Consider the following 24,706-nt stretch of genomic DNA (forward strand, 5'->3'; position numbering starts at 1 on the left):
GTATATTTTACCTACCTGTATTAAGTCCTGCTTGGTTCTAGAAATAAAATAAAAGTACACCTTTTTTATACTTAACCAATTGTTCTGGATTCAGTCTCTGAGTGTGTGCATCAGACTTGATGGAGTAAAAACACTAAATGCTCAACATACCCTCTGGATAAGCCTAACTGCTCGCCCACACTACCACAAAGAGAGCTACCCGTACTTACCTATTTAGCCTCTGCTATATCTTCGGGACTCAGTGGACTCTGTACACACTATACCTTACTTTGGTTTAGTATATACAGAGCCATCTTCCTACATTGGTGGAGCAGCGGTGGAATGTAACTAACTGAGTCAACCTCCGATCACATGACAAGAATCGGAAAATTGTCTTTAGTACAATTCTTTTTTTGAATTGACTATTTTTCCAACTTTCTAAAAGTCTTGTTAGGGCCTTGTGTCAAGTCCCTGTAGCCTTTTTCAGAAAAAGTAAGTCACTGAAGTTAGGGGGGGGGGGGGAGTATCCAGAACTGCTAGTGTAGGTCTTCTAAAAAAGAACCCCACTTCATAAATATCATGAGCAACCCAGGGAATATGGCTGAGGAGATCGACCTCACCCTTTACTCCAAGCTACAGGTTAAAGAGTTAAGGCTTCTCTGTAAAGCTAAGCAAATAAGAACTGGGTCAAACCCTACCAGAGTACAACTCCAGGAGTTCCTGGCAGGGTATGCAAGGGACCACCCCACTGAAGAAGGTGAAGACCTTTAGGAGAATGGGAAAAGTAGTGAGGATGATTAAGCCTTAGACCAACCACCTCAACTACGTACGGAGGAAGGGAACTTGGTGTTGTACCCTCCACACCCAAGAGGTACAGGGCCTGGCTCCTACAGAGGTAAGACCAACTCCATACCAGACAGTGAGGACAACTTCACTGAGAAGGATCTCCTTTTAGTAAGGATGACCAAAGACAAGACCTAGAGACTAGGCACCTAGCTCTAGAAAAGAGAGAGCAGAGATGGACCTACAACCCATCAATGGTGGCAGCAATTGAAAAAATCTAGAAAAGGAAGTATTCTATGATCCTGAAATCCCCAAAGGGAGTGTCCCTAAATTTGAGGATGGTGATGACATCACCATGTGGCTCACAGCCTTTGAGAGGGTTTGTGAAGCTAGAAAAGTGAAAAAGTCTCACTGGGGACACTTCTATAGGAACTGTTCTCTGGTAAGTGCAGGGACAAACTTCTGACCCTTGAACTTTCTGACCCTTAGTGGTGCATAAGCAGAGTCCAATAAACTCATGAAGGGCTCCCTAATTTAAAGAAATACCTACAGTACCCCTTAGTGAATGGGACTAAGATAGAAGCCCTGAGAGATACAGGGGCCAGTGTCACTATGTTGAGAGATACACTGGTTTCCCCAGAGCAACACCTAACAGGAAAATCCTATCCAGTTTCCAATGCTGACAGTGTCTCCACTAACCATGCCATGGCTATGGTGATATTAGATTGGGGAGGTGGGGGGGGGGGGTGATTGGTGGATTTCTGGCCTGAAACCGACAGTGGTCTCTCCAAAGCTCACAGCCACCTGCCTGCTTGGAAATGATCTGGAAACCTCAGCATAGGCTGAGGTAGAAAGAAAGACACGTGCAGCTATGCTGCAAATCCCTGAGATACTGTGTGTAAAGACAAGAGCACAATGCCTAACACGGGGTGGGAGAAGGAGGATTTGAGCCTGAAATGATGGCCCAACCTCCCAAGAGGAAATGAAGGAAGATTGGTGAAACAGCTTCCACTCAGCAAGACTAACTGGATCCCTTTCTTCAGGGAGAGGACTTGTCAGCCCCACCGGAAACTGAGCCCATGGAGCTTGAGCCCTGTGAAGTAGTGCTCTTGGGCCCAGGGGGACCCTCTAGGGAACAGCTGTGCCTTGGGCAGCATGGCTGTCCCACTCTTGAAGGCCTGAGGCAGCAAGCCACTGCACAGGAGCAGGGAGATGTCAGTGGTTCCAACAAGGTCTATTGGGAGGAAGGACTCCTGTACACTGAGGCCAGAGACCCCAAACCTGGTGCCACTACGAGAGTGGTAGTGCCTCAGTTGTAGAGGGAGTTTCTACTGACTTTAGCATGACATCCCCCTAGCTGGGCATCTGGGCCAGACCAAAACTTGGGAAAGATTGGTCACCCACTTGTGTTGGCCCCAGATGTCCCAAAAAGTGAAGGAGTTTGTGAGCTCCTGTGCCACCTATCAAGCCAGTGGCAAGACAGGAGGACACCCAAAGGCCACCTTTATTCCACTACCAGTGGTTGGGCTACCCCTTTAGAGGGTAGGAGTGGATATAGTGGGTCCACTTGAAACTCCCACACTCTCAGGAAACAAGTTCATACTAGTAGTAGTGGATCATGCTACTAGGTATCCTGAAGCCATTCCCCTTAGGCCAACTACAACCCCTGTGTTAGCAAAGGCCCTCATTGGTGTCTTCACCAAGATAGAGTTTCCTAAGGAGGTAGTATCAGACCAAGGTACCAACTTCATGTCTGCATACTTAAAACACAAGGGGGATGAGTCTGGGGTGATCAACAAGTTCACAACACCTTACCACCCACAAACCAATGAAAGATTTAACAAGACAGTGAAAGGCATGATAATGGGACTTCCTGAAAAGCTCAAAAGCAGATGGGATGTTCTGTTGCCTTGCCTACATTTTGCCTACAGGGAGATGCCTCAGAAGGGAGTAGGGTTTTCACCCTTTGAACTTCTGTTTGGCCACCCTGTAAGGAGACCACTCTCACTTGTGAGGGAAGGATGGGAGGGACCCTTTGGTATAAGGAATGCCCCTGCCACCATCCAAAGGTTGGTGAATCAAGTCCTTGCTAAGTTGGAAGGCTTTACTGCTGCTTATCTTGATAATATTGCTGTGTTTAGCTCTTCCTGGCATGATCACCTGGTCCACCTGGGGAAGGTTTTGAATGCCCTGCAAGCTGCTGGCCTAACATCCAAGTGCCAGATAGGGCAGGGAACTGTTGTGTACTTGGGCCACCTAGTAGGTGGAGGCCAAGTCCAACCCATTGAACCCAAAATCCAGACAATTCTGGATTGGGAAGCTCCAACCACCCAGATGCAAGTCAGGGCATTCCTTGGCTTGACTGGTTACTATTGGAGGTTTGTGAAGGGATATGGGTCCATTGTGACTCCCCTCACACAACATACCGCCAACAAGATGCCTAAGAAAATGAACTGGACAGTTGGTTTCCAAAAAGCATTCAACACCATAAAAGAGGCAATGTGCTCAGCACCTATTCTCAAGGCTCCAGATTACTCCAAGCAGTCCATAGTGCAGACTGTTGCCTCTGAGCTAGAGATAGGAGCAGTCCTATCCCAAACCAATGATGATGGACAAGACTAACCTGTTGCTTCCATAGGCAGAAAGCTACACCCTAGGGAATAGTGGTGGAATGCCATTGAGAGGGAGGCCTTTGCTGTGATTCATACCTGTTTGGTACTCTCTTCTTAGTTCAAACTCAAAACAGAACTCTCAAATGGCTGATGCAGATGAAAGGCGAAAACCCAAAACGTTTAAGGTGGACCATATCCCTTCAGGGAATGGACTTTACAGTGGAACATAAACCTGGGACTGCCCATGCCATTGCAGATGGCCTTTCCAGATTCTTCCACCTAGACAATGAAGACTCTCTTGGCTGGGAAGCCTGTTGATCCTGTTGACTGGGAAGGTATGAATGCGATTGCAAACCCCTTATGTAGCCAGAAAAGGCAGACTGGGGTTGGTGTGGGGTCATAGAGAGGCCCAAGTACCTGACCGCAGAGCTGCTATCCTTAAAGCGCTGCAGTTCAGAGTCTGACTTCTCACCAAAACGGTGAGAGTCATCAAAGAGTATGTCCACAAATGAGGCTTCGACATCCACTGAAAAGCAAGTGGTTCTTAGCAAGAGTGGCGCCTAAGGGCCACTGATGATAAAATTGCTCTGCCCAGCAAGTCAGTCGTATCCAGTCCACATCTGATTGTGAACTCTGCTGCATCTCTGAAATCTTGCCTGCAACAATATGGCTTGGGTCTCCAGAAAGACCATGGGCAACACTCAGAAGCAGAGTCCCAGAAGCGCACAGCGCTCACCGACCGCAGTGCTAGGCTGGTGGATGAGAAAATCCTCTTACCGAAGGTATCCAGCCTCTTGGATTCCCTATACAGTTAAGTGGTAGGGAACACGCCAGGGTTGATCCCAGAGGTTGAGGCTTGGACCACTAAGCTATCCAGGGTGGGGTGCTGGATAAGAAAAATGGGATCCCAGGAGTTGGGCGATGGCCATGGGCAATTGTCCTGTGCAAAAGAGCCCCTATGCAGGGTTTGGACCAGGCCCCAAGCAGTATGTCAGTAAGAGGTCCATTAAAAATGAATGGGGATACGAAAGGGGGCAATTTCCGGTTGAAACACCTCTGTCAAGATGTTCATCTTGACTGCCACCCTTGGCAACTGAAGGTCTAAAACTTTAAAACCCCTGCGCACCACCACTGGGAATGAAACACCCTCCTCCATAGCCACGGTAAGGGGAGAGACCAGGCCAGTGTCTGGCGACGTCTTCAGGCCCTCCAATTCACCACCCTTTCCAGGCATGGTAAGTGTAAAAGTCACTAGCTCCAACTTTCAGGGCATGGCCCGGTCGACGCCATCGTCAGACAACACCTGTCTTGCTCCAAGTCAGATATAATGTGGGGGATGGCTCCTCCGTGGAGCGTCGGCAGCACTGGGAGCATTGGCACTGGAGTGGGCGCTGGGGAAAGTTGCGGCTATGCTGGAAGTGCTGCTCAAGATCTAGCACTGGATTCGAGGGGTCTGACTGGTTCCGAAGGCACACCTGCCCCCCCTGAACCTCTGTGACCCAAGGGCACTCCAGAAGGTGTCGGACTGCCCAAACATGAGGTGGATAGTCTCATATAATTCTTTGAGTTCGGCGGGGGTCGCTCTGGCTCTGGGAAATTCAGGGAGGAAGGCACCGGACTCTGGCACAGGCTTCATCGAGAAGCAGGGCCTATAGCGCAAGTGCTCCTGCACCTCGTCTGAGGACTTAGAGTGGTATGGGGAAGTCAAAGACATTTTTAACTTCTTAGATTCTGTTCTTTTTATGGGACTCTACAGACATTATTCCCGGTTGCGTGCGAACATACTGGAGACCTTCCACGTCACCAGGATCTTGAGCATTCCGCAGGATCGTCTGATGTCAGGCAGCGAGGAGCTGGAGGGGCCGCTCCCTCAGTGCCTTCAGGTGCATGGTGCAGCAGTTCTTGCAGGCCGCGGAGTTGTGGTCCTGCTCCAAGCACCAGAGACAATCCAATTGGGAGTCTGCCACAGACATCTGCCTGTCACAGGCGCAGGTTTCTTAGGTTTAGGAATAAAAATCTTTGACAAAAAGTCAAAAAAAGGTCAGTCAAAAAAGCCTGGGGCTAGCTGTTCACATATCTGTGCTGACTGGTGTGGAAAGAAAAGAACTCGGTCCATGTGACCCGTTCACTGTGTGGACTTGGAGCCCCATGGCTGATTCATTCCATATCACTTTATGGCTCAGTCACGGAATTCCAACATTAGTCACACCTGCCCATTTTGCACATCAGATTGAAGAAAGGAACCTTCCACAATCTCCATAGAGGCAATATGTAGGAGGTGCTGACAGCCTTTATAGCGGGCTATCCTGTGGCATTTCCATCAAGCATTAGCACCTCTCTCACCGCTTCATCAAGATTACTAAGCAATCACGAGGTGCTCCTTTCGCGGTAGCAAAGGTCTTAGCTGACCTGACGCAGAGCGGAGGGATGGGGAAAAGTCCACCCTCCTGCAAATCAATAACTGCTGTGTGAAGCACTAAAGCCAAGGTAAACTTTTATCACAATACATCTAAACTCAGTCATGGAGCAAGCAATAAGTAGGCTGTCCACAGGCTGCTACTCTTAAAGAGAGAGAACACTTTGGGGGATATTTACGAGCCCCTTGTGCTGCATGAGCATCACTTTTTGTGATACTCCAGTGGTACAGATTCCAAGATCATATTTATGAGGCCACAAAAAGCCACTATTCGTGGCTTTGAATGGCCTCATAGCTAAGGAGTAAGGCAAGACAGAGCAAATTGCTGCGCTGCCTTACTCTGCACTCAGGAAGTGTTCCATGAGCATTGTGGTGGGGTTTCCCAAGCAACACCCATGGATTTTGACACCAGATCTGCAAGAGCATGTAAACTTGGGGTAGCGCCAAAGCATTGTTTTTTCCTCTTTCTATGTGTGCTGCATTGTGCTACTCACATTGAAAGAGGAAAATATCTCTTAGGATTATTTCTGTGTAGGAAGGTGGCCCTTCCTGCACAAAAACAATCCTGCCGACAACACAGGCACCTTTGCACCATGTTGCACGTTTGCCTGAGTTGGCGCTAGGCTGCCGGAACAGTGCCAGCACATGGGGAAGGACAGGAATGCCCTGTATTGCATAAATATTGTGCATTGCTGCCCTTTCAGTTTGGTATAGGGCAGTGCAGAAAGCTGACTTACTACGCTTCCCTATTTCAAACCCCCATAAATTAGGTCCTGTGTACATGGAGAACATTTGTGGTCATATCACGATCAACTTTTCTGAAGCAATGTTAAGAGCTGAACCATGTTGCATGTAGGCCTGGGCGAAATTTGAATTACATCCGAGTAATCGGATTCATTTCTACAGTTACACATTACTCTTGTGATGTGAAATTACTGGAGACAGACACCTAAAGTGATACGATATCGGGCTGTTCTCTGGAAGGCGTGTTTGTTGGGCTGCACACCTGAGTTGATCGCAGACGCCGTGGCTGTGGTAGTTGGAGTCAACTTCTCTGTAGCGGGTTGTGTTGGAGCCGGAGTCGGATTTCGGCGGTACGGCTGTATTTCGAGACTGCATCTTGCCGAGTGCTGGCTACTTTAAAACCTGAAAACTAACCGGCAGTATAAGGAAAAGGAAGTGGCGGTGGATGCTGGAGCCCGTTCGGTGGATGTGAAGCCGGTATAGAGAAAAGAGGTAACTGGCATGACTGGCGTGACTGGTGCAATTGGTGTATTGGAGGCTTTTTGGCTGTATTTCGAGACTGCATCTTGCCGAGTGCTGGCTACTTTAAAACCTGAAAACTAATCGGCAGGATAAGGAAAAGGAAGTGGCTGGCGGTCCATCTCACCTGCAGCCGCGAGAGGAGGCTACGATTCCCAGCAGCCCCTGCTCCTCCTCCGACATCACTTCCGCCGCCAGCGCGCCCGGAGGCACTAGAAAAACGACAGCTTCCTCGGCGGAGCGGAGGGAACAATTGAACACTCGTACCTGTACCAGGACTCAGAGACCAGCGATACTATTCCTAGGGGGGCAGTTGACTGGGGCATTCCTGCAGGGTGTTTCCCTCGCTGGCGGTCCATCTCACCTGCAGCCGCGAGAGGAGACTACGATTCCCAGCAGCCCCTGCTCCTCCTCCGACGTCACTTCCGCCGCCAGCGCGCCCGGAGGCGCTAGAAAAACGACAGCTTCCTCGGCGGAGCGGAGGGAACAATTGAACACTCGTACCTGTACCAGGACTCAGAGACCAGCGATACTATTCCTAGGGGGGCAGTTGACTGGGGCATTCCTGCAGGGTGTTTCCCTCGCTGGCGGTCCATCTCACCTGCAGCCGCGAGAGGAGACTACGATTCCCAGCAGCCCCTGCTCCTCCTCCGACGTCACTTCCGCCGCCAGCGCGCCCGGAGGCGCTAGAAAAACGACAGCTTCCTCCGCTTCGCGGGACGCGCGTGGGCGTCGCCGGGCTGAGCCCGGGCAGAGGGCGGGCCGTCTGTGGCCGTCCGGGGCCGGAAGAGGCCGGGCTGGGCATACTATCTGCGATTGACATCAAGACAAGGTACTGTGTGTAGTGGCATTTGTTAGATATAATCATGGTGAAAAAGAAGTCCACTGGAATCAAATCAAATGTAGGAGCAACCCTGGACTCATATCTGGTCAGAGCTGCTAGTGTTTTGACCGAGGAAATAGAAAGAACGGAAAGGCGCTTGTGGATGGGGGTTGGGAATAAGACATCAGCCATCATCCACGACAACCCTGACACCCCAGTCTTAAACACACAGCAGCAATCACCAGGTATTCCCAGGGATCTAGCAGATCAGCTAGAACACATGTCATCTCCACCATACACTATTGATCATTGTGTGTCCACCTCTTCAACCCATACCCAAGAGCCCCCAGTTGTAGAGGTCTCCCCTTCCCCCCCGGTCTCAATTCAGACAAGACGTACTAGAGCGGGGGGTCTGGCTCCAGTTGGGCGCCTAAAGAAACAGTCTGCTGGCCGATCTGCTAAAACAGGCTTGGGTCCCCAGCCTCAAGTGGAGGTTTTACCTAATAAACTCTGGGCAGCAATTAAGAAAAAACTGGATGGTATATTGGCCCCCATTACTGACAGACTGACATCAATTGAGGCCAGATTTTCTTCATTGGAAGTGAAGCTTAGCGCCATGCCATCAATCACGCAACATTCCACCCTGGAGTTGTCGGAAGCAAGAAATCATGACCAAGTTCAGTGCTCTGTGCCTGTGCTAACGAATGAAGCTCCCTCAAATGCTGCCCATTTGCCCCCTCCAGTGGCGGGAGGCTCTTCCACTTACAGTCTGATTCCAACATCAACTATGCCTACCCAAAACCCCCAGATTGACAATGCTTATAACAACAAACCTCCTCCTATCGACCCTACCCCTACTATGAATGTGAACAAATCCTATGCAGGAAAAGGTCTCCCGTTTGTCAGAGAGGCCATCCCTCTGGTTCTCGTCCTTGCCAATGTTCCCCATCTAAGACCAGGCCAAGCAGAGACAACAACTGCGCTGATGGACAAAGCTTTACATTGGCTTAGTAGGAATATGAACTTTGGAGGAGTGGGTGGCCAACAACAACTGGCAAGAGAAATTATAATGGCCAGACGTGTTCCATGGCTTGGTAACAACGCGAAAAAATTTGGGGGTGACTGTGTTGTTATAAATTTTGCTACTATGTATGTTTTACCCAATGTTATTGTCAATCTATTGCCACCTCAGAAAAGGGATTCCGATATAATTCCACTCACATTGGAATTTTTTATTGGTAATCCCAGATCCCTAAGACCCAATGTGATGCCAATATTATTTAATGGCCCAAACGTAGCTACTGGTAGGAGGGCACTTTTAAGTTTTTCTAGTGATCTTAGGCTAGAAAATAGATTTAATGCTTTGACCGATCTGGAGGAATGCAATTGACATAGGGGGAGTGATAACTACCCTACTCAAACGCATCCCCAAGTAAATACGCTGATCAGTGACAAAACTCTGGATGAAATAACTGCCTGTACCGGCACTCGAGTTGTCACGCACACCCTTACGAATAACCACCAAATAGTGGTATCTGTTTGTAATAGCCCATTTGAACAAGTGATCCCTTCGGGCAACATAGTAATTAATTCCTTGGCAAGCGAAAGGTGTAGGTCCCTACAAAATACTCCCAATAGTGGTTGCAAAATATCCATGATGTCATGGAACATAGCAGGTATTTCACAGAAAATGCTGTCTCCTGATTGGGGCAACTTTATTGACAAATATGATATTTGCCTATTTCAGGAGTCATGGGCTGTCGATCCTGTGTTTAGGGATGGATATCTAAATTTTTATATTCCTGCAAAAAAAAACCCTAAAGGGCGTCCTGTAGGTGGCCTTGTGGCCTGGGTTCGGCAAAACCTAGACTACAGTGTAGAATTGTTAAAATCCCCTGATAAAGATATTCTAGTGTTGAAACTCAGTAGGGCTAATGAGAGTACCCTTGCCATCTTTAATGTGTATGCTAGGGGTCAGAGGGGAGGACTCAGCTCAGAGACTATAACATCTCTGGACTCACAATTAGAAAATCTTCCCATTCACATTATTCCTATTGTAGCAGGGGATTTCAACACTACATTTGAACCATTGGGTAACGAGGTACAGGAGCTATCATCAGAGCAAGACCTTAGATGGGGAATCCCAAGGCTTGACTTACCCCCTGTTAAAAGATGGTCAAATGCTGCAATTCAACTTAAGACGCTGTGTCTTGAAAGAGGCCTTAGGGCTGCAAATGGGCGTACCAGATCAGATTTGAAAGGAGAAATTACTTTTGATAATGGGCGCTCCACTAGCCGTATCGACTATATATTGATTGATCTTAGGATATGGCATAGACTTGATGACATAAAGGTAACATGGCGGCTCGAAAGTGATCACAACCCTCTATGTATTTATTTGTGGGCAACTATCAGGAAGGGAACAGTGACACAAATTGAGGGAACTATTACCTCGGATTTAGTGATCGCAAATGATAAACGCCATGTAAAATGGAACAAAATAGTTGAACATCCAGAAAAGTTGGAAGCCCTTAAAGCTGAAGTAGTCAAGAGTACCAACTTCCTTATGTCAAGAGTCAATAGTGATGATTTCCCACAAATTGTGCTAGAAGCCCATATTAGTCTATTTGATAACTTGAAAACTTATTTCTTAAAGCATGTTAAGCCAGGGAGACAGGCTCTGAAAACTAATGATGCTAGCTGGTTTAATACTTCATGTAGAGTGGCTCGCCAGAAGCTGAGTGAAGCTCTAAGATCAAGAGACCAATCGGGGGTTAGGGGTGCAAGGGATCATTATAGGGATGTGCAAAAAAAAGCTAAAAAAAGCCTGGGACGAATCATGGTGGCAGGACTTAAGAAGTGCCTGTGCAGCAAAGGATTCGAGAACTTTTTGGAGCATTGTCAACTGGGACAAGGGTGGTCGTCCGGAGCCCCTCCAGAATAATGTTCCCCAGGCACAATGGGTTGAATTTTTTGGACCTCAGTACGCTAGTAGAGCAACCAGTGAAGAGGTTTTACCACCACATTTTGAAAAATTCTATTCTGGTACAGTGTTTTGTATTAAGGCTGTTGAGATAGCACTTGACTGTGTGGCAAGGGGAAGAGCTCCAGGTATGGATGGAATTCCGGCCGACATATTTTTAAGCGATAAGCCAACTTGGTGTCAGTATATAGTCCTTCTTGCTAATGCAGTGGCTAACGGAGCTCCAGTGCCTCCATCTTGGAAAGGTGCTGAGATAATTCCTGTTTTTAAGAAAGGAGACAAATCCCTCCCCAGTAATTACAGGCCCATAAGTCTTATCGACTCAATACAAAAGGTTATGGGTCGTTTAGTTCTAGGAAAAGTACAGACCTGGGTAGAGGATGCTAACATTCTGTCCCCATTCCAAGCGGGGTTTCGTTCCTGTACCAGTACTATAGACCAAATTTTTCGGTTTATAACTATTTACTGGAGGAACGTGCTCCTGAATGAGGTGTCACTCTACGCTGTTTTTGTAGACCTTAAATCAGCGTTTGATTTGGTCCCTCGGTGGAAATTGTGGGGTGTGCTTGGTGACCTGGGGATGGCTCCGGAACTGTTAACACTTCTCGCCCGCTTACATGAGGGCAATTTTGCAAAAGTTAGGTGGGGGGCACAAGGGGAGGCTACTGACTCCTTCCCTGTTGGGCGGGGTGTCCGACAGGGGTGTGTGTTGGTTCCTACCCTGTTCTCCTTGTACATCAACGGGGTAGTTGAGTATCTCTCGGCGGCCTCCACCGATGCTCCCCTTCTGGCCGGCAACCATGTCCCTGTCCTCATGTTTGCGGACGATACTTTGCTCATCTCCAGGACTCCGAGCGGTCTCCAAAAGGCCATTAATGCATTTGTAGAATTTTGTACTTTAAGAGGGCTGGAAATAAATACCTCAAAAACCAAGTTTATGGCTTTTAATCAGCATAAATCTTTTAGAGGCAGTATTTTATTAAATAATGAGCCCCTAGAACAGGTGAGTGCGTTTACGTACCTGGGTATTTCTCTTCAAAAGGACATGGGCTGGAACCACCACTTGAATCTTACAGCTCTTAAACTACATCAGCATATAGGGTGCTTAACCAAGACATTTAAATCCTCTTTCACCAAACCAGTCACTCCTGCATTAGAAATCTATAATGCTAAAGCAGTGAGCTCGGCCCTTTATGGAGCTGAGCTCTGGGGATTTAACGATATAAAACAGCTAGCAAGATTAGAAAATAAATTGCTGCGTAATCTTGCAAGTGTCCCCCAAAGCACTCCTACGATCCCGCTCCATTTAGATTTAGGGAGAAAAAATATAGCGGACCTAGCAAAGCTTCGGCCACTCCTCTACTGGAGGCGTCTATGGGTCACTCCAGAACTTGTGCAATACGCTTTGGGTCTTAAGGATGTGATCTTGCGGGACTGCTTCCACAGAATAGGTTGGCTAAAAGAGATTAGGTCCCTACTCATTAAATTGGATTTAGAGACACTTTGGGACAATCCCGAGACGGCAGTCTTTCCATCAAAGGTATAATTGAAGCAGAAGTACTGGGAAATGGTGTATGCATCTGTAGGTCACTCCAGCATTCCAACTAGCCTAACTGGTCGCTTTTTGGATTTTAAATCGTGGCCAGTGTGTGAGGCCTATTGGGATCTGATCGAGAGGCCCATTGACCGAAAACTCTATTTCCAGTTCAGGATAGGTAGCTTGCCTATCAAGACCTATACCTGTAAATGGGCCTCTAGAACTGATGATAAATGCCACTACTGTTTGACAACGGCAGAGACCATTCCCCATGTTCTCTTTGTCTGTTCGCTATATGCGGCCCACGGCGGAGATGGCTGAGGCCGATCTGAAGCCTGTTGGGCGTTCGGAGTTGTGTTGTTGCACTGAGAATTTTAGGGTCTGACTGCAGGCCTAGCATAGCTATAGCAGTTGCCTAATTCCTGGGCTGGTTTTGGATTATACGCACTCGCACTTTAAACAAAAATACTGCTGTTATTTTCTCCTAAGATTACTTTTTAATCAGGATCTGCTTATCGTGCTGTCTCTTCTCTTTTAATTGTTCTTAAAGGTTTTTAGACATTTGACAGTATATGGAATTTAATAATCTTTTACCCTGTAACTATATTGTATTATGTGTTATTTATTTGTGTGACATGTGTTGTATTGTTGTGCTTTTATGACAAACTGTCGAAATAAAGCTTTTTGAAATTGAAATTGAAATTACTGAAATGACGATTACGCCATCACACAAACTTAAAGAGATCGAGAAAGCAGCTGCTGGCTACTGCTGTTGTGCCTTGTAACATTTAGTGCTGTTTTCTTAGCTCAAAATGAATCCTTGAGTCCATACGTCAGGGTGCTTTTTGCAGTATGCTTCTCACGTAATTGTTCATAATTACGAGTCATCTTTTGTAAATTACAAATAACTATGCTGAGAGAATTATGCCAGTTATGCCCACCCCTTGTTTTTTGCACCTGTAGGTCATGAAGCTGATATTTCTTTGAGCTAATGCTTTATTTTCAGCTACTATAGCTCAAATTATGAGCAATGTTTGACTCGTCCTGTATTTCTATCTGAAATAAAGCACTACTTTGGAGAAATATCAGGTTAAATGAATTCACTTTATACCATAGAGTTGCATAAAACAGGTGCTCGACTTTGTGCTGCGCCAGAAATGCTCATCATGATACGGCCCCTGGAGTTGTGTAATGATGTCATTGTCTGAGCTGCAGAGCACAAGTGGACTGTGCGTTTCGTTTTGGCATCTGGCGTACAAGCATTAACTCGAAATATCTCTAACAGCCAAGAGTGACACATACACAAATTTGGAGATATTATAGCCTTTGCTTTGGCCTTTAACAAGGGAGCGGGACTTTAATAGCCGGTATAGCCCAGCTACGAAGGGCTGTAAGGCTATTAGAACATTCTGCCACTAGAGGGCAGAATGTTCTAACAAATAACAACAAATAAAAACAAACAAAACAAAGGCCTCTCGGAGTTCGAGGGGGTTTAAATCCCCTCGGACTCCGCGAGGCCTTTGTAAAACCACATTGGAATGTTGCTTTGCAGGCCTTTGCCGGCGCGTAGAAGCAAGGGGGCACTCCATTGTCTTCAATGGAGTGCTCCACATTCTAATGTTCTATTTAGAGTTAATGTATGCACTCAGGACTCCAACAAGAAATGCACAGGCCACTTGTGCTCTGGTGCAGAAAACTGTATCATGCTTCGACCCCTGGTCACATTTTATGCACCCTGGATGAAGAATTTAAGCACTAAAACGAGTTTTAAGAATGCATTGCAGAGCCACGCTCTCTTCCCTTGAGCTTGTTATTTCTTTTCACATCAAACGCTCTTTGCACTAGATATAAAGCATACCTCCATTACACCACAAACAAACTGTATCTGCCACACAAGTGAATGTGTTGCCTAGAATAGTGAACTTTGAAAGAAGAAACCATGACTCTTGTTCTGTTGGCTAGGAAATTAGGGTAGATGCATTTAGAGTCATTGCTTCAATGGTAGGTGGTTTTGGAGTGTTTCCGGTTATATGATGGGAGGTGTATGAATTTAAAAGAAGTTTGGAAAAGATTTGACTGATCATGAAAGAGGTGTATGAATTTAAAAGAAGTTTGGAAAAGATTTGACTGATCATGAAACATTGAATGATGAATTTTGATCTTGATAGGCTTTGCAGTGATTAGATTGATGATTGATGATTCATCCTTTGTGATGGCTTTTGAGGAGAACGCAATACGTTGATTCCTGTTTTTTGCTCGATTCACTAAGAAACATTTGTTTTGTTGATATCACTCTTTGAGTAGCCTTAAAGTCGAAGAAGTCTTGCAAATTTGAGGATGTTGCCAGGGGGTGGTGGGTAAGATGTGAGTAGGTGGGACACAGATGTCTCGATTAATGCACTGGAATTTGGGCCATTGGTCCCCTTGTGTTTGTAAACTGAAAGTGTTTTTGTGTATGACAACTATTCATTCACTGGTACTAACTGTATTGTTGAAACGTACTAGGTCATACCCCTGAAGTAGGACAATGTCCATCTAAGGTTCGATGCTAGAGGACAGCCATGTTTGCACGAGCAGCAGCTGGTCTGGCGTTAGGTTCTTTAAGACAGCTGAGATGGTTGTGGTTTTAGTTACTACCCGGCTGCAGTTGTGGCTGATGCAATGGATTGATTTGGCTCTGCTATTGTTTGGGTGTTTGCTGTCATTTGGGGTACGCATTTGTCTGAGGCAGAAATCGCATACTTCACATGTTCTCGTAGTGGAGATCTACTGTCCCGCTGTGGATTTTAAAATGCCTAGGTTTCTCAAGAGAGAAAACTGGGATCACTCAGGGCAAACTCTAATGGTGAGCTTGTTTCTCAGGTGTAAGAGGTATGTAATTTTGATGAGGTTGTTTTGGGGATAATATGGCATATGGGTGTAAAAACTGTCTTGCATAAAGATTTAGGTGTCACGCGGTTGAGGAGGTTAACTATGAAAGTATGTGAGGAGTACAGCTTAGATGCTGGAACCATTATAGGTACTACGATGGCTACCAAGAGGTTGCATAGGATTTCTACAATGTTTGTGGGAGTGATTATTTTGGGCTTGTTATAGCGTTATATTTGAGGTGGGAATGTATGTAGTCTCCTGTGTTTCTGATGGAGTGGGATATTGTGCTATACATGTTAAGGATCATTTCTGGTGATTCAGGAATGTGGGATAAAAGAGGGGTGTTGGACAAGTAAGGTTCACCCATGAACAGTGAGAGGTCTTCCTCTGTAGCAATGGTGTTGCTTGTGGGATGCCAGTCAGTTAAATTGTCGTCTTGTGAGTAACTCGTGCTGAGTTATCAGTGATACTGTGTTTATTTTGGTAATCTTTGGGGGATTATTTATCTTGTGTTTCTTGAATACGACAGGCTACAGGGGAAAGCTTCGGTTGAGTTTTGATGTACCTCAAGGCCCTATTCTAGCTTCCATATTGTTCAACACATGCCCCAAGCCCTTCGGTGAAAATGGACTCACTAATCTACTAGGATTTGCTCTGAGATCCTGAAATCATCACCAGCACTAACTCTTTAGGCATTGCACTTGGCAACAAAACAAACAAGGATTCACCTAAAACAAACATAGGAAAAAGGATCCAGCATCAGCTGAAACTCTATAGAACCAAGAAGCCCTGATTTCCAACTTATTGTACAGGTTATTATCAGCTCATGTCTGAAGTATGGGAACTACCTCCCCACCTAGTAGCCATTCAACAAATTTGCCTTACTAAAAGCTATTGTCCTTGTGGCTACTAGACACATCTGAATATAAAAAGCTCATTGACATGACACATGTCCTAAAATTAATGAATGGCAGTTTCTTGATGAAGCTGCACTCTCCAAACCCCTTCCATCCTTTATAAACCCTTGAGACTGAACACCACAAGGTACTTGACAAATAATGCATCCATCTCGGGCAGATCCAGTACGTATGCCGCAAAGCAGCACTTCACCATGAAGTCCCCCTCTGATCCTCTCTTTCTGGGACCACGTATGAAGATGCATAGCAATGTTCCACAATATGTCAGACTGTTTGCAAGCTTCTCCTTCTTCAAAAATGTCTTGAAAGCCCACCTGTTCTTGAAGCATCTGCAAATACCCCACATGTGGAGATAGCAGCTTTACGCTCAATGTTTATTTTTGCTCCACGTCCACCTGCTCTTGAAATATATGCAAATACCCTATATGTGGGGATACCGGTTTTAGGATTTAATTTTTTTTATATTTCCATCACTGTGTTGCCCTAAGCCCACCTGCTCTACAAAAATCTGCAAACATCCCATATGTAGAGATAACAATTATATGATTTTTTTTCAATATGTCCCATCTATATTTCTCCATATTTCCTTTTGCCCATCATACTATCTGTTACCATATATCTAGTGTGTGTGTTTCAGTTCTGTGAAAAAGTGTTGAAGCATTTAGTACATTTCCATGCCTATTTGACCAATAAAAGTGTACTCACATTTGGAGTCTGTCGGGTTTTAGCACTACAAGCAGCCTTTATGATAAATTAAATTCACAAGTAAACATCAGCATTTTACAACCGATTTTCAAGGAACTCATTGCTTTTTAACACCCCCCATGCTGTCAGTCTGCAAGGGTAATTGCTTGACAGCCATTCCTGACAGCATTTACGGTCACTCAGAATACCATATACTTCCTGCATTATTCCGTTTTTAAAAATAAATACAGGCAGATAAATATATATGCATTTGTGTGTTAATCTTCACTAAAATCAGAGAACTGGTTGCATTAGCTACATGTGATCGACTTACTAAATGTGTCTGCTTATGCGCGCCTATGCAAGTTGTGATGATATGTCAACGTTTCCCTTTTCCCAGCAAACATGGCTTCCCCTCTCCAGCCAAGAGAATGCATCGTCACCAAGCAGGAGGGGAAGACCTTTGGCTTTTTTCTGCGCATTGAGCGGGACACAATTGGTCACTTGGTCCGGGGCATTGAATCCACGGGTCCGGCTGCAAAGGCGGGCCTGAAAGACGGAGACAGAGTTTTGAGGGTCAACGGAGTCTTTGTGGACCAGACTGAACATCCACAGGTAACTAGTCTCATTGTTGGAAAAATGATCTTCCGTTCATCGCTTGTAGCGTGCTTCCAGCTGTGGTATAAAGCGGGGCTCATCCTCAGTGTGGTCTGTGCCTAAATACTAGATCAGTAGACTCAAAGTCTCAAAAACTTTATTTCGCATCGTTTCCGGTGCATAAGAAGTGTAACAGTGCTAACCTTTATTGAGTAAAGTCAGCACTACACCAATAAGGCGCAACTATTCGTTTCCTTTGTTGGGAGTAGAATAAGCAGAAGAATGATATGTGCTGGACTGACTGGGCAGATACGCCGTCGCAAGGGCATAGCGAAGGATTTTTGTGCGAGTAGGTATGTGCCGGAGATCCCAGCAAGAGTAAAATGAGGTTTAAATTAAACCTAGCAAAAACCAAAGGAAATGATGGACGGAGTGTTGAACATTGCAAGCACTCACCCCCAGTCAACTGATCTGGGTTTAATCCATCACCGTTCTTTTGCCCACTCTGCCACCCCAGTTCAGACATGGCCATATGCAAATCAGTCTGACCCTGTGCAGGTGTAGGGGGGCTCGACAGTGGACGACAAGGGAGAAATAATTATTTATTTAACTTTCCCCTCACCGTCCTCTGTTGAGTCCCCCTGCCCTACCGCTCTTCCCTGCACGGGCTGCTCCTGCTGCAAAGTGATATAAAGATAGAGTCCGTAGGTGGCAAAGAACGAAGGCCTCCACACAGTAGCTGACAGAAGTGAAACAAAGTATCACCAAACAGTGAATGAAAGCAATACCCTATAAAAGAAACACACCTGCAATAGAAATGTAACAGAAGGTGCGTCAGGCACACAATATTAAGAAGTCAAACCCAGGCAGTAGTGTCACAGAGGTGACCTTAATGGTTCGACCTAGAAGAAGGGTCTCTGGAATTATGCGGCAGTGGAGGATTCAGGTATGTGGAGGGGTAGATTAACTTAAGTGTTTAAAGGCAAATGTACGCAACACATTCTGCCACTAAAGGCAGATTATGTGAGGTATTCAGAGGCATTATAATGTTACTCCGTGGTTCAGAAGAGATCCCAGTGCCATACAAAATGCCTAAATTAGCAGATTCTACTCAAATTGGATTGTTCAACAATTAACAATTTTGCCTTGCATGGAAAGCACAGGAATATTATTTTAATATACCTTTCTATTTAACTCTCAATGTAAAATAGACAACCTGAAACATGAACAAGGCTGTGTTCAGCAGAGCATAAACTTACATCTATTTTATTGTAGCATATATTTTTCAAATAAAATGAGTGCCTTGATTAAGTCAACATATTCCACTTCTGTTTTAAAACGTCATCATTTCCTTCAATTAAGAAACCGCCCTCATGACCGGTATTGCCATATACATTTATAATGCACATATCTCACTAGAAGGTACTTAGGAATTCAAGACATTTAATATTAAAAAGAAATCTGCATATTAAGGAGTGTTCTACCATTCGAGCGTCCTCTTTAAATCTCAGGGACTTGGACAGCAGATTCTGTGAGGGACGGATGAGTCAATGTGACTTTAAACAAACCTTTTTACAAGGTAAAATGAATCACTCTTTGAATTCAATTCACATATTATAGCCCTTTATTCTCTGCTGTATGTAGAACACATTCCACTTTTTATTACATTGGGATCTTTACACTATTTGGACAAAACTATCACTTCTTCCTGGCTCTGTTCTGCTCTCTCCCATTCATGCAACGCAGCACTGCAACTTTACATTCGTTTTGTGACTTGTGTGAACATCTAGACCCTGTGCACATAAAGTTGCTGCGTTGTGCTGCACTGTATGAAGAGGAGAGAGCAGAACAAGCATCATCTCTACTAAGACGTGGCGCTGTTTTCCTCTCTCCCTGTCCTGGCATACTTCAAGCTGCTCTAGGCCGATGCACACACTCTTATGCCACAGTGCAAGGGTCTGTTTGCTCTGTAAGAAATAGATTTTATCCAGGAAGGATCCAGTAAAAAAAACTATCCTTGCTTTGCATGTGTGCTGTACAACACAACATGCATGCAAAATTGGAAAAACAAGGAGAAATGAAAACATTTCTCCTCACTCTGCCTCCCTCAAGGAAACATAGGACTTTGGAGCAAATCCCGGTCTATGATTGTTTGTAGATAGGGATTTGTGTCTAAATCCATGGGTGGCTGCACGAGAATTCTCCTACATCACCCCTGGAACTCCCCCTCGATGCAAAATAATGCAATGTAATACAAAGCAGCACACAACATTACTATGAGAAACTATCCAACGCAAACCCCGATTCACGTTGGATAGTAAATCATAGCATCTCACACTTCGTGTTGGATTTTCATTACTAAATGAAAGCAAATCCAGCGCAAAGCATTACTAAAACTAGGCCTATGTCTCTACTTCGGGTAAAAATTCGAAAATATCATATCTTCTAATATAATGAAAGACATTTATCACAAATGTAATAAATAAGTGCATACAGTTATACCAGGCCTGCTCTATGAAGCTAACATTCACCCTTACATTAAGCTGACAAAAGAACACCATTAAAGGTAACTTACATATATTCTTGTTACCTACGGTGGTAATCACAGTAAATAATCAAACCCCTAAAAAAGACCCTATTGTGTCATTCCAAATATTACTGTTCACTGCCTATCAAAACGCATCACACTGGTGCAGGGGAAATGCTCCGCTGCACTGAGATAAACCATTATTGGCACCTCCTTTATGAGAATAGAGGAACCAAGCACACCAAGGCCTCAATGGGGCTGACCTAGTAAACATGAGAGCTGGTGACAGCCAACGCTGTCTGTGCCACACCTTAAAGGGTGCTCTCTCAACTGCGCTTTGCAGCAGCGGTCCGTGCAGGTAAGCGCGGTGGGGAAGGGCGAAGGGGATGTCGGCAGAAGATGGAATAGGAATTATTTATTTAATTTTCTCCATTCCGTCATTTGTCGACTCCCCCTTTACCCCCCTCCCTGCCCCACTGCTCCACCGTGCTTACCTGCACAAACACCCGCTGGCTCTTTGCCATTATTTGAACCAAAAAAGGCAAATGCATTGGAGTTTTACATATCTAAGCTTTGTGTCCCAGTTATGAGGTGCCAATGGAAAGTAGCTCTGAACTGTCCTGGAGATGTACTTAGGAGCATTCACACACATCCCCTTGTCGTTGCATGGAAGTCTTCTGGTGAGAGGTGACCATGAAAGCTTCACAGAGTTGGGTGCAAAGTATAAGTTTTAGTACCTAGGGTTGGATGAGGATGTGCTTGGATCAGCCAACTATAGCTGACCTTTGTCTGGAATTGGGGCATTGACATCATATTATAAGGAACACCATGCCACACGCACATCAACCTGCAAGAGGACCCAAAAAGACATTTTCTCTTTTGTATTGCCTTCTGCTTTTAATACCCCCCAGCCTCCGAAATACAAATAAAAGTTAATCCGCACAGGACAGGGGGCTCACTAAATGCTTTCTGAATGAATTTGAAAATGGCGAAGCTATTGTCAATGTCCGTGCCCTGAGCCCTCATCCTTCCTCCAAAAACTACAGATTGGTAAAGTGCTTGTTCATTACAAAATAGTTTGCACAAAGAAGCTGAAGCTTGTGATGAACACTGCTTTGGTCGAGAGAAGACATGCAGGGCTGTGGCCAGAATTATGTGTTTTGGGTGCATGGCCGCAGTGATGACAACAACATAAAAGTTCAGGTTCACTAATGATCAGGGCAGAGGGCAGAGCAATAGTTGTGAAAAAATTATAAAAGGTGTCATTTAGGATTCAACACACACAGTGCATTTTTAGAGGGGAGTGGCTTAGTCAGTACGATTCAGGGGAGGGGGGGGCAGAGAGTGGCACAGTGGGTGACAAACAGTGAGTCGGGATGCTACTCCAAGCGACTGACACTGGTTAGGTCATGTACAAGCATTCATCCCAACACCATTTGGGTGTATGATGATCAGTCATATGGATGGATACCTGAGAGTGGCTTGGCTTTTCAAGCCTAATACTGCCAATGTGTGTGATTTCCAAAGAGTACTTCTATGAGTGCGGTTTCACTACTTTTTTTTGGTAAACCAGTCACTATATATATTGAAGTTTCTGCTTCAAAAAATAAACAAATTAAAAAGTTTAAAGAGAAATGAGAATGATCAAACAAAACAGCACAGACAGAGCAGATCCAGTTTAGGGCCCCCAGACCCAACTAACAACTAACAATCAAGAATGCATTTGATGGGTGTCATCTTAGTGATCTCCAGAAAGACAATTCCAACCCTGATGATGTCCATGTTGGACGAAACGCGTTGGCTGGGCTGATGCATTTGACTGCAGATAAAGAATAATTGAAAATAAGAAATCTCAAGACTCCTTGCACTCCATTTCTGCATGTATTTTGTGGTTCCCATAACATTTTGTATAATTTGGAAAGAAAAAAAGATGTTTAATTACATGCATGTGAATCATTAATGAAGGTATTACGTTCAATTATATGCTCCTTTTCAGAACCTAATTGAATACACATCAGGTCAAAGTTAATTGTAATATATAAAAATAAAGATATGGGCCAAAATAAGATGCATAGGATAGTACAGATAGGGCAGTGAAATGATGCAGAAAAAGACAAAAAATATACCCAATTGAATCATTGCAAATGGTACAGCCTGTTGCCAATCAAAATGCTAGAGACCAGGGAAAGGGGTAATTCGTACACTAAAAGTAGGATTAGTCAAATAAAGCAATGGCTCAAAGTGGCTCATCAAAAGCCCTTCTATGTTTATTGGTTTGCATTGTTTGCAAGATATATGGCAGACAGATAATGCGGTCTATAGCCTGACCTAAAATTATTAATATTTATAATCATCTTTAATAGCAGATTGGTAAGGGAGTAAATAAATAATTCTGGTCCCACAGCTCAGTGCTTGGTCAACTCTTGCAACTCTATTGGCTTGAAATCTAACAGAAGATGATATTGCAGTTGCTTTGCTCTGGTGTTAGTTCAGACTTTTTGATTTTACGAAATGCACATGTATAATAGGCCTACTTGCTGAGGGGGGCAGTCAGACCTTTTCATCCATTGGTTTCTTTTTGTGTCATTCACATTTGTCTTCCTCCCACTACAACACAGATACAGCGTAGGGCGATGGGTCCACCCACTTCAGCCCTCACTAACTTCACAGTGAGTGGAGGCAGTTTGCTCAGTCACGAGGTGCACATGTGTACACAACGTAGTACCCTTTAGTACCAGGAAATACTATGGAAATGTGTCCTTTACGAGACGAAAAATATTTTTACTTTTAGCCAGTGTTGTTTCTTTAAATTGAGGAGGGCCCAGCAGTTTCCCCCAACAATAAAGTTTCGCAAAAAAATATGACAAAACAAGCTTTAGGAAAGCTACAAGGCTGGCAGACAAAAACACAGGCAGTGCTTGTTTATTGATGTTGTTCAGTGCCTGAAAGATTGCTAATGAAATAAAAGAACCAAGGACTACATCTACCATAATGTTGTGGGCAGCTGAAGACAAACACCTGTGAAATGTTTTTTGGGTGCTTTCTGTGCTATGCTAAGTTTGGCATCCGCATGTTAGTCTTGCAAACCAACAACAAAAATCACATGTTCACAAACATCACATAGACATATGGTGTAAGGTCACAAAAGTAGCACTTGATAGAGTGGGGAGGGCTAGGGTCACCGATTAACTACAAGCGGGATAATTAATTCCCCTGTTCAGTGACTGATTCCTACAGCCATCATTTTACTCCAAGCTGTTTGCCTGACCTACCCATGGTGACGTCACTTCTGCTTCCATGTCAGCAGCTTCCCTTCTTTTCACAGGTGGTGGAGCTCATTAAAGCCAGCGGGAACACAGTGAACCTCTTGGTTCTGGACGCAGTCTCTTATGAAAATGCCAAGAAAAATGGAGAGAACCTGGAGAACTTGAGTCAGAATCAGCCCGCTCGAGCACCAGAAACAGTGTCTACAGCAAACCAGGTTACAACACCAGAAACAGCGGTTACAGCTAACCAGGTTACAACCTCTGCACAGAAACCGCGCATTTGTTACCTGGTAAAAGGCAAAAAGGGCTACGGCTTTTCTTTGAAAACAACACAAGGTGAGAAATTATTCAAAAATAAATGGAAATAAACAGATCAATTAAATATTAGATAACCCAAGAGCACCTGGAAATATGGTGCTTCAATACCTGAGCAAATATTTCTTAATAATACTCTTGTCACATAGTTTGATGATTCCCACAAAACAATGCTTCTTGCTCACCGGAACAAAAAGTAAAAATAGACGTGTGGACCCTTCAACAACTGACTTATAAAGGGCTATAATGCTATACTGGAAGAGTGAAAATGAAAATTACATTCAGAAATCGGAATAATAACAATCAATACTAATGAAGTGGCTCTACATATGTTAGTTAAATTGAAATATTGAGTACTTAGATAAAAATATTAACTGAGATAAACGAAATTTTAGAAATATACATAACTTTAAATATATCCAGTATTCCCAGAAGAACTTTCAAAAAATGAATAGACTGAAAAAGACCTGGCAACCAACTATTTAGATGGCCCTACCTGAGAAATATTATCGAAGCCAAAAAGGCGATAAACTCTCCAAAACTGAATACAAGCAAGAGCCTGATACAGTGCCTCGTCTCTCTTGAACTTATCATCAGAGAGTGTCTTTTTCAGTGTTATTAATAATCTCAGCCTTTTTGCGAACAAGTACAAGTACATAATTTACAACTGAAAGAGGTGGGCTGAAAAGTTGAATGTTGACGAGAGGGGTTGCCAGAAGTGGGTTTGCTTTCAGGGAGCTTTCGATCACCCCCTGAGCCCAAGAATCGAGCACAGACCCACCCACCACTAATGGTGAAAGAATTTGGGTTATTACAACAGATCCCTCAGTCCTTCACCATTTGAAGCGTCAGACTCTGAATCTCTGTATCTGTAACTATAATCCTAGCATCTCAGCATTGCTGAACCCATACCCGCCAACTCACACGGTGCTACAGTGTGACACACGATATCAGCTCCAGTTACGCGGTCTCCCGGTGAGGAGCCGATATCACACTGTGGCATGGAAAACAAGTTGAAAACCACTGTAAATAGTGGTTTTCCAGCTAGTTTGTGAGAGCCTTTGAACTGCCGACGTCCATTAAGGGTTGTGAAAAAAACCCAGGACATCGGCACCAGCCTCATCAAGTTTTTT

General features: G+C 44.7%; 1 protein-coding gene across 3 annotated transcripts in view; it reads left to right on the top strand.

Moving 5' to 3' along the window:
* Positions 1–24,706, top strand: part of PDZK1 (PDZ domain containing 1) — a 121,143-nt gene that overhangs the window by 38,351 nt on the left and 58,086 nt on the right. For all 3 annotated transcript variants that reach the window (XM_085621176.1, XM_085621178.1, XM_085621177.1), the window contains exons 2-3: positions 17,269–17,483; positions 23,318–23,594. In XM_085621176.1, coding sequence (XP_085477302.1) covers positions 17,274–17,483; positions 23,318–23,594 — 487 coding nt within the window. In that variant the 5' untranslated portion in view covers positions 17,269–17,273. The remainder of the gene's footprint in view (positions 1–17,268; positions 17,484–23,317; positions 23,595–24,706) is intronic.

The sequence above is a fragment of the Triturus cristatus genome, chromosome 8 (genome assembly GCF_964204655.1).
Source record: "Triturus cristatus chromosome 8, aTriCri1.1, whole genome shotgun sequence".
Classification (NCBI taxonomy): Eukaryota; Metazoa; Chordata; class Amphibia; order Caudata; family Salamandridae; genus Triturus; species Triturus cristatus.